The sequence below is a fragment of the Triticum dicoccoides genome, chromosome 5B (assembly GCF_002162155.2).
Source record: "Triticum dicoccoides isolate Atlit2015 ecotype Zavitan chromosome 5B, WEW_v2.0, whole genome shotgun sequence".
Lineage (NCBI taxonomy): Eukaryota > Viridiplantae > Streptophyta > Magnoliopsida > Poales > Poaceae > Triticum > Triticum dicoccoides.
Window position 1 is genome coordinate 276,746,204 of NC_041389.1, and position 11,030 is coordinate 276,757,233.

Sequence of the window (11,030 nt, forward strand, 5' to 3'; positions counted from 1 at the left end):
TCCGGGCCTTGAAGAATTTTCCTGGGACTTTGCTGAAGTGATTGATGTTGTGTAGCCTTGCTTCTCTTCTGTACTGAATGCGCTTGTGCGCATGCATGATGAACTTTTTTTTATTGATGCAGATGAACAATTCCTGGGATTCAAAAAATATATATACACGAGACTCTTTGGCAGGATTGAGAATTACACAAGGCAACAGTGAAACGAGGAGCCGAGTCGTTTACTTTGTTTATCTCTCACTTAACTTTACCCGCCCTTTTTATCAATATCATTTATGCCACTGTAGTTTGTGGATCTAGCAGAGCAATGATACGCATCCAGCACGCCACGCCCTCGCCCCACAGGAAAAGGTCCAGCACATGCCGCCATTTCAGAAGCTCATTGTACTACCAAGCATAAAGAGAAAGGGGAAATAAAAACAAAAGACAAAGTATGCCGAGATCTCCTAGCATTGCTTCATGATGGACAAAGGTAGGAGATCGACCTCTGTACTACTAGTACATTTGGACATGTCATGTAGTGTTATGATGCCACCTGAGTAACTTTCTCCTCACACCATGATCTCCAGGACAGGGAGAGATGCCTCAGGGCTGCCTTTTGGTGCCGACCAAAGCATTTTTTGTCTGTCAAGGGTGGTGCTGCAAGTGCAAAGCAAGGGATCCAGACACCGGAAAAAGGAGCCTCCCTAGTGCACCGCACTGCAGCTTCCTTCCTTGCTTTGGTCTCCGCTTCTTTACTTGTTCGATCCAGTTCCATGTGGTTGCCATTTCTCCACTGCATGCATCTGCGCCAGTGACGCTAGGAGATTTTGGTTCTTGCTGTTCGCCATCGACGTCGACGCAGGTGAGCCCATCCTTCACCCAGTGACGCTTCTTGTGCTGTGCATGCTGCTGGTTTCGTTGAGTGCCGTTGCTGGTTTGCTATTGTCCGCTGAAAGCACTACGCCTATGCTGTGATGAATCTTTGTTTCCTTCTTGTGTAATTTCTGCCAGTCTGTTCCTCAAACCGGAGTTTCTTCTACTCCTGTCTTAGGTCGGCGCTTGTAGACATTTGCAAGCAAAAAATGATTTTAGAAGTCATCTGGTTAATGAAGAACTGGGTGTCTGCTCAAATTTGTCGCCCAGTTCATCTTGTAGGAAGTGATCTTTCTTATCAACGTTCATTGTTAGTGTACTAGTGTACAGAGTGTTCTTCAACAATGGGCATCACCGCATCAGAAACAGATAGAGAACAAACATTTTCACAGGATCATGAGCTCAATTCATCTGCACATGCTTTATAATCACTAGTATTGGAATTATACCCAGGCTAATGATCTGCTTCTTGCTTCCTATTATCATGCCAGGAATGTGTTTAATGGACAAATTTAAGCAGATGACTAAGGATCTCAGTACAAACGATCTCGTTCTGCACGCCAAGAGGATACTGCATTCCTCTTTCGCAGTCGCTTATCAATCTTCTTGTGATTATCCTATGGTACTCGGCGCTGGGATTTTGTTGCTGCTACTACATAGGATTTGTCCTCCTCTACTTGCTTTCCTAGTGTCTTCCTCTCCTCTCCTGCTGTTAACCGGACTTCTTCTCGGAGCCCTTTTGAGTTATGGTGAACCAGATACCCCCTCAGTGACTGCAGAAGGAGACTCTGACAATCAACAAACTCAGTCCCCGGAGTCCAAAAATTCCATTGCTGACTGCTCGACCGAGGAGGTTGAGAGTGTTACTATCGAGAATAGCTTGGAGAAGAGAACTGGCAGTGCAGGAGTATATGTCGAGGAGAGAGCCCCGGCCAATAGCACGCATGACAATCACTGTGAAGAAACAAATGTCACGATTGTGGCGGCTGATACTGTGCTTAGCACGGAGTCTTCTAAATATGCCCAGAGCAATTTCATTGTGGGAAGAGAAGGATATGGTGAGCAAATCAGCGAGAAGTCTGATCTGCGAGAATTTGTGAGCAGCAATAATGAAAGAGGTGACTATGAAGTACACAGTCATTATCAGTTTGGTGAACCCACGAGTCCCTGCTGGCAGTCTGCTGACAGGCAGGATCCTTGTTATGGTTCTGAATCTGATCTTACTGATGATAGTTCTTCTCCTGATGCATCCATGACTGACATAATCCCAATGCTTGAAGAGTTGCACCCACTGATAGACTTGGGGACTGGTCACCCCACCTTGGCCTCCAGGTCCAGGGACAACTTGAATTCTTCATCAGATGACGATGAGAGTGACCTTGAGGAGGATGACGACGACAGTATCTCGGACGATGAAGATGAAGGAGAGGAAGCGGAGAAAGATGATGGAAGTGATCAGGAGGATGTCATAGGAAAGAATGGTAGGGCCGATGGTCTGATGGAGCTGCAGAGAGCAAAGAATATCCTGAAGTTTGAACTCGACCAGAGGCTAATGGACTTGCAAACCGCTGATGCAACACAGAAATTGAAGGAGGCATCCCGTTTCTTTGTCCAGGTTCCTTCCATTTCCACACCAAGAGGCGAACCATATGATCCTTCAAATGCCTCAGGAGAAGGGGAAGTGATAGAGTTGCCCCAGATACCTGATTCAGCACCATCCGTCCTCCTGCCGAGGGGAAACCTATTTGATCTTCCTTCTGACCATATTGTGGACCATAACAGTCAATTGCAAGAAACATGGACTCCTCGCTCGTACTCTCCAGCAACACAGCTTAGAAAGCATGGAAACTTCCATGGACGGCACTCCGTTAATCCACATCGCAGTGGCCTCAAATCGGAGAAAGGTGAAACCAGTGGAGAAGATGCCCTTGGTAGTCACTCGGACAGTGATGCTGCTAAGCAAGGGAATGATGGGAGGTTGTCTTGTTCACAGGAAGCACATTTAGGTGAAGAGATCAAAATACTAAGCCCAGTAATTTCAGATGCTGGTGTGTTGAAAGGAGATTATGGGATGCATGAAGGCAATAACAATGCTGATTCCAGTGATGATATAAATTCATTTCCTACCATGAAAAATGAATCCAGCACTTCAGAAGCGGAGGTTTCAGTACATCCAGGTAAATTTGTTATGGCTTTCAGATGAATAAATATAATGTACTTTTTCCTATTGGAAATCTTTGCTCAACTAAGGTTGATAATATCTTGCAGGCGGTGAGCAAACAGTGCTATGCTGTCTATCCAAAGTAAATAATTCCGAGCAACATGTCGTCGGAGCGAATTCCATCAATGAAGTTAACTCGTTATTCAGGAGCCGCATGGAGGAAGTGCTAGTGCAGTCCGTTTCAGAGCCCGTTATGGGGCAACCTTTGACAGTTACACTTGAAGATTATTTGAGTGACCCGGCGTTATGTCCAAACCCTGGGATGCATGCCATTGAAGCGAGTTCAGTTGAAGAACTAAATTCAAAATTTGTACAAATCAATCACGAAGCACTGACATGTGACGCTTGTGATGTTGAACCAGTTCAAGATAAGTCAAGTGAAGAAGCATTTCCTGCTGCAGATGAGCATACTTCAGAAGTCCCAGTTGGAAATGGGTCCAGAGAGCTGTCAACTGCAGAAGAAAACCAGCAGCTTGCAGGTACTTCTAGGCTCCATGTTATTGAGGTGAGCTCAGCTGAAGAGATGAAAAGGCTATTCAATACACTCGAAGATGTGCAGGATCAAATGCATCATAGCTCAGAGCACAAGCTTGCTCAAGGTACAGGAGGGAGTGCTTCTGGCACGCTAGGTCTTGAAACAGAGCCCGTCGAAGATGCCGGCTCTGCTTTCGAGCAGTTAAGCTCTGGCCATAACAAGGTGAAGATGTCCCAAGATGTTGAGGTGGAGCTGAAGCCATTCGAGCTCAACTCTGAACTGGAGGTTACCGAGGCCCAAACTCTGGATGATGATTCTGGTTATGACACATTTGGCAGTGGTTCTAAAGTAACTGAGCCCAAAGATTCAGCCGGAACTCCTAAATCTGTTGCTGTTGAAGGGCGGCATGGATGATGTTTGAAATTGCAGGTTGCAACACATGATCCAGGCATTGAGCTACTCCTGGAGCTCTGGAAAGTTTCAAATAGCTTTGATGTGAGAAACTGAAGCTAAGTTCCATTAAACAAGGGCTCAAAAGCACTACGCGCTCATTTTTTTTAATTTTTTTGGAGAAAACTGGATTTGAATTATGAATGGCTATGTTCTCAAACGTTTGCCTTTCTTTATTTTTAGTGAAATAGGCTAATAGTAGAGTTGAACTATATCCCTCTGTACTTCAAAGAAAAATGTGTCAGGAGCTCTGCCGATTAGCCCTGGCAGTATCAACTTCAAAGCCTACTAAAAGGAAGAATTTACTGGGGTAATCAAAATGCTTAACGGGCTACTACTGCTACCTCCGTCCTGGTTTATTAGTCCCTCCTTGTATTTTGGATCAAATTTTGACCTTTAATTCAACTACCAAAAAATAAGTTATATACACCAAAAATAATATCACCGAAAACCTCTTTCGAATATGAATCCAACAATGTAAGTTTTGTGACATACTCCCTCTGTCTCAAAATAAGTGACTCAAGTTTGTATTAACTTTAGTACAAAGTTAGTACAAACTTGAGTCACTTATTTTGGGACGGAGGGAGTACAACCTATATTATGTTAGTCAAATCTACGGCCAAAATTTGATGCAAAACACAAAGGGGATCAATAAACCTAGACGGAGGTAGTACATCTGATCGAAAATAAATGCCTTAGAATTTGTAGCGCCGAAACATTATTATTATTATTATTATTATTATTATTATTATTATTATTATTATTATTATTATTATTATTTTATGACGTTCAAAATGATTCTCATTTTCCTTTTTGCACAAAAGATTCTCATTTCCCCATGTCTATCAATGTGCTTGTATATAATAATCATGCCTAAAAACATGGAACCTCATATGAATATATGTTCGGGATTTATTTGTTATAAAGATCTTCAAATGCGTATGAAGTTAATAAAGAAAATTTGTCCTTGTTGCGAAGTAAGGCAATAAAATGGCTCCCTCCATTTATTTTCCCCATTCTAAAACATAATGTTTTAGACATGCAACATGCATGGTCTCAAAAAATGCAACTTTGACCATTGCTGTTATGCATATGAATAAATCATAACAAATTAGAAAAACAACTTGAACCATATTAGTGAAGTTAGTTCCTTTTGGCATGTCTCAATAATTTGCGCGGGCAATGAATTAATTTCTTATTGTTCAAGTTCTTACATGAGAATGTTGATTCGTGTTTATTTAATGTGATGTTTTCTAGGAAATATCTTTATTTTTCCTTCATATTATGCTTCTAGTATATAATAAATAGATTTGCGAGACAATATGAGATTATAGAGACAACCACAGGTAGAGCTATGTTCATTTTTATGTTTTTTGGGGGGTGGGGGTGGGGCCAACTGGCCCCTGCCTTGGATCAAGTTATGAAGGATATTTTTTAAGAGAGATTAGATTGGATTTTTTTTTAGCAAGCTCCGCCACTTCTAACAATGGGTCGTTCCAATGGTTGGTGATCTCTGTATGACTTGCCCGTCAACGGCAAGGGAAGATGGTCAAGCGGCTTGACAGCAGTTGCAAGGACGTGCCTCACCCCTGACTTCATAATGGGTGGTCTGGTTGTGTGCTTTTCCGGTGTCTACGCGACGTGCAGAGAGGTGGAGCAGCTACACTGGTCACCATCGACCCTATGAGCCGGGTGGGACAACGTCAAGGGGGTCTCACCTTCATGACCCTCCTTCTCGGCTGCGCGTCAAGAACGCGCTCATAAAGTACTTGTTTTCCACTGCCTATCCTGTGGGTCGCCTAAGCTTCAAATGCTCCACCGTGATGGCCTGATGGGGAAGAATAGACCTCCCAGGGTCGTCAGCTTCTCGTCGCGCGCCCCGAGCAGCACCGCCATCGAGATCTTGAAACTGGACATCGTGGCACTGGGACTAAACACGGAGGCGAAGCCAGGACAATAGGGTTCCTTGTGGTAGAACCTGACTAATGTATTCAAGTTCTTTTTTCAAAGTTCTTTTTTTTTGTGGGGGTGGGGGGCACTGGCCCCTGCCTTGGATCAAGTTATGAAGGATATTTTTTGGGAGAGATTAGATTGGATTTTTTTAGCAAGCTCCGTCACTTCTAACAATGGGTTGTTCCAATGGTTGGCGATCCATGTATGACTTGCCCGTCAACGGCAAGGGAAGATGGTCAAGCGGCTTGACAGCAGCTGCAAGGACGTGCCTCACCCCTGACTTCATAATGGGTCGTCTGGTTGTGTGCCTTTCCGGTGTCTACGTGACGTGCAGAGAGGTGGAGCAGCTACGCTGGTCACCATCGACCCTATGAGCCGGGTGGGACAACGTCAAGGGGGTCTCACCTTCATGACCCTCCTTCTCGGCTGCGCGTCAAGAACGCGCTCATAAAGTACTTGTTTTCCACTGCCTATCATGTGGGTCGCCTAAGCTTCAAATGCTCCACCGTGATGGCCTGATGGAGTGATGGGGAAGAATAGACCTCACAGGGTCGTCGGCTTCTCGTCGCGTGCCCCGAGCAGCGCCGCCATCGAGATCTTGAAACCGGACATCGTGCCGCTGGGACTAAACACAGAGGCGAAGCCAGGACATTAGGGTTCCTTGTGGTAGAACCTGACTAATGTATTCAAGTTCTTTTTTCAAAGTTATGATGGAACACAATCTACACTTCATAATCAAATTGCTCCATTTCTCAATCAAATTTTGCTAAAAACAAACAGGGCGCGGTTTGAACAGCGTGAGATGACCGTTTCCCTCCCGCTTGTCCTTTTCTCCTCACGCGTCTCTTCCCCCTATAAAACCAAGCAAGCCTCCATTCGCACGCACCCTCGATCACACACTCTTCTTCCCCGTTGTTCTCGAGCTCACGTCACCGCGACTCGGGCCCCGTCATGGCCGACCGAGTCCACCCCATGCAGTCTCCGCCTCATCCCGCGTCCCCTCTGCCGCCGCCGGACCAGGAGGACGCAGCGGCGGCGGCGGCGGCAGCCACGGAGACCACGCCGCTCCACCCCACCTTCTACGGCCCGCCGGCGCCGCCGCCCGGGACGTACATCGTCCAGATTCCCAAGGACCAGGTCCTCCGCGTGCCGCCCTCCGACCGGGCCAGCCGGTACAAGAGTCTCGCGGAGCGCCCGGTCCGGCGCCGTCGCCTGCGCCGCGCCTGCTTCGGCGCCTTTGGGGCCGTGCTCTTCCTTGCTCTCGCCGCCGCCGTGTTCGTGGGCGCCGTGTACCTCGTCTTCCGCCCCCGCGCGCCCGCCTTTTCCGTCGCCTCCCTCTCCATCCGCGGCCTTGACGTGGTCGCCCCTTCGCTCTCGCCGGAGCTCGAAGTCGCCCTGCGCGCGGACAACGGCGCGAACAGGAAGGTGGGCGTCGACTACCGCGGGGCCGGTGAGGTGGCAGTCACTTACTCCGGTGCGCGCCTTGCGGCCGGCCAGTGGCCGGCGTTCCACCAGGCGCCGAGGAACGTGACGGTGTTGTCCACGACGCTGAGGGGGACCGGCGTGAGCTTCAGCGACGAGCAGAGGAAGCAGCTGGCCGCGGAGCAGGCGGCGCGCGCGGTGCCGCTGACGGTGGAGGCGCGGGTGCCGGTGAGGCTGCGGTTCGGGAAGGTGCTGCGGACGTGGACGGTGGACGTGAAGGCCACGTGCCAGGTGACGGTTGACAGGCTGGCCGGCGAGGCAGCGGCGGCCAACAGAGGATGCCGGGTCAAGGTCAGGCCGTTCTTGTGGTGGTGGTGGTGACTGGTGATCGCCACCGGCGCCGGCGTCGCTTGTGGTTACCAATGTGTCAACGGCTAGCAACAGTAACAGCGGCCGAGCATTAACTGGGAAGTTATTTGGCGGTGGGGTGAATTAAATTTTGTAAATTTCAAACATGTTCCTTGTGGTGTGATTTCAATTGTTTGATTTGAGGAAATACACTATGAGTCTCAGATTTAACTGGTTAATTACCCCCTCGTCTTGAAATGAAAGACATGTTTAGCTAACATAAGGATACACTACTAGAGAAAACCCTAGCAGTAGTGCGTGTTTTGTGCCCACTAGTAGCGCGGGAAGCCGCGCTACTAATAAGGCGCTACAGCTATTGCTTAGCAGTAACGCGTGCCATCACGTGCTACTGCTAGTACAAATAGCTGCAGCGCTTGTCCAGTACCGCGCTACTGCTAAGGTATCTATTTGCAGCGTGTTTTCTTTCCATCGCTACTAGTATTTTTTTTTAGTGTATTTATGCGCCATCATACAAATATTGGTACAATACCAGCTGTTATGAGGTTTACATCATTATGTTCATAACAGTGTATTAAATGAAGGTGAATTAGGTTCAAGTGGAGGCAATATGTGGTACATGTCAAAAGTATACTACTAATCCAAACTTGATCTAGTTTGAATTAGTAGTACTTTCGATGTGCACCACATGTTGCCTCCACTTGAATCTAATCCGCCAGCACAAGATATTTAATCATCATCATGGTCATTACCACTAACAGTATTTATTTAATCACCACTAACACTAGCTAATAATAATCATCATAGTCATTACCACCAGCACTAGCTATTTTATCATCATAGTAATAGTGTAGCACATCATCATCCTGAAACTCATTTCTAGCCAGCTACTCACTCCTGCTGCTCTCTCTTAGGTAAAAGAACATAAAACATGTGTAGCTCTCCTCCTTGATCAAGTTGGAGCATGCAGATGAACATGTCTCCTAATCGTGGAAGGCGCCTCTGGTTGCTGCTCCCTGGTACTTCTCTGCGCTCCCCCAACACATATTTGGTCCAGTCTTGTACTATTAAGCATCCGTCGCTAATCTTGAATGCACTAAAGTAAGCTGTAGGATATCTTGGTCGTAAGTTGATAATACTCATGATACCTTTAGTCTCGACCCCATAAGGCACAACATTCATCGGGAGTCCCTGTTGAAGAACATCGTATGGTAACATACTTAGCAATGAAGTTTAGCTTCAAAAATAATGTATGGAAAAGATGCAATGAGGATAAAAAGTAAAAATCTTACCATCCTTCCTAAATGGATGTGACCGTAGTTCATTACGAACACTATTGGTCGCACATTTTCAGTACTAAGATTTCTAAATGCAGGAAGAAAATTTGTCTTGACAGTATCAAGATCCTCAAGCCATGAAACATAATGACTGAGCTCCTCGCAGTTGAGTTCAGCCCCAGGACAGTATACGGTCCTGTCTACCAAGCGCTGGACATGTTTGCTTGCACGGAAATAAGCTGACAATACAAATTAGTTGTCAACTATTTTTGAATAAACAATATCAAAGACATAAATATGGTTGAGAAACTTACATAATGGTATAACTGGAGGCATTTGCACATTGACCCAGATGTCGGTATTACCTTCAATATCATCTTCCGGACGAATATCAAAGGTGATAACCATATCAGGCTCAAATGCATAAGTCTTGCATAATGCTCGCCATGTTTTGCATCCAAAATAGGTGTAGTCGTCTGAATTGTATAACTTCGCATGGAAAATATAACCATGCTCGGTCTTCAAGTAAACTTTCTTTTGCTCCATACTATGACTGAAACCTATCTTATCCAATACAAAAACTCTTGCATGGCAGGGGATACGCTAGTAGAATAGTAAAAAAATATAAGTTGAAGCAAATGAAGCAGATGTCATGCTTAATTACGAAAAAAGACTTGTCGTTGTGACTTACTGTATCCACTTCGAAGTTCTCGTCCAGCTTGATGCTGAAGCGCCTATCATCATCTAGGAAGATTCCGTCGCACAGGCCGCACTCGTCTTCGCAGTATTTGCAAATACCGAAATCCTTCTCGTCGTCAGACATTTCCTATGTTCATAGTTAAAACATTAATTGAAAATCGATCGAAGACAACTACCAAGATACTCAACACACAAATCCGGGGCACTCGATATTTCCTATATATTCTAGCACAAGTCATGCTAAAATTCACGGAAAAATCCGGCATGACCTTTGCTAAAATAGGACATATCGAGCGCCTGAAATTTGCCGGAACGGAAATGAATCAACACTCCGGCAAAACATAGGCCACTCGAAGGTATAACCTGCAAACATGACCGGCCACTTGGATATTGAGCAACACAAGATATACATTTCAAAATATCTTATAGGACTCAAATTAGCATGCATTCAATAAGCAAAAGTAGATCATCTCATTCGTCAGTACATCGTCAAATATTATCACTAATACATCATGAATAGTGTCATACATATAACATCACTAATACAACTAAAACTCTAGCACACGACGGGTATCGGCGCGGGCGGTGGACACCCACAGAGAAGGCACCATCACGGGATCATAGCTCCAGTGAGATCCCCGGAGAACCTGCCAGGTATTGGAGAACGGCCTGTGCTCCAACGCAAACAAGTAGCGACGGGCGTGCGCGTCCTCCTCACTGACACGGTGACGCACCACCTCCGCGGAGTCCTCGAGCCTCTGGATCGTCACTGGCCCACGCAACCGCCACCAAAGAAGGTTCGGGTCAACGACAGGCTGGCTCCTCACCAACCTGCGCCCCCCGGTAGGTAGCGCCTCCCAGTACCACCCCGGCGGAGCCCAGTCCCGGACATGGCCGATCTGGTCAAGCAGGTGTCGTCCTCCGCCGACTCGACGACGAGGATGCGGGATAGGCATCGTCCACGTCGAGGCGGGAAAAATTGCTTTAACTAAAAAATAGAAACAAGTTCTTACTAACTAGTTCTATTAATTCAACTAGTTCTTACTAAAAATAAACTTACTATAAATAAAAATATTCTAGTACCTAATTAGTACCTAATTCTTACTAACTAATTAGTACCTAGGAACTACTGCCCTAATTACCATCTAAGTAATTAACTAACTAGCACTAAAAATAGCCTAGGGTTCATACTAACTAGCACTAAATAGCTAGGGTTCATACTAAGCAGAGAAGAGGGATCAGAAGGGGAGAGAGGGATCGGAAGGGGAGAGTGCTTACAGAGGGCGGGGAGAGAGATGGGGTCGGGGGAGACG

The 11,030-nt window shown here is 46.2% G+C and overlaps 2 protein-coding genes across 2 annotated transcripts; both read left to right on the forward strand.

Annotated features, from left to right (window-relative positions):
• The first annotated feature begins 131 nt into the window (after positions 1 to 131).
• On the forward strand, positions 132 to 4,276 carry LOC119308397. The gene is made up of 4 exons (XM_037584522.1): positions 132 to 471; positions 569 to 843; positions 1,346 to 3,031; positions 3,123 to 4,276. Exons 3-4 carry the CDS (start codon positions 1,348 to 1,350, stop codon positions 3,962 to 3,964), a joined length of 2,526 nt encoding a protein of 841 aa, XP_037440419.1. The 5' UTR covers positions 132 to 471; positions 569 to 843; positions 1,346 to 1,347; the 3' UTR covers positions 3,965 to 4,276.
• Positions 4,277 to 6,856: 2,580 nt separating this feature from the next.
• LOC119305404 (NDR1/HIN1-like protein 13) lies at positions 6,857 to 7,980 on the forward strand. The gene has a single exon (XM_037581925.1). It carries the CDS (start codon positions 6,905 to 6,907, stop codon positions 7,754 to 7,756), a length of 852 nt encoding a protein of 283 aa, XP_037437822.1. The 5' UTR covers positions 6,857 to 6,904; the 3' UTR covers positions 7,757 to 7,980.
• The last annotated feature ends 3,050 nt before the right edge of the window (positions 7,981 to 11,030 follow it).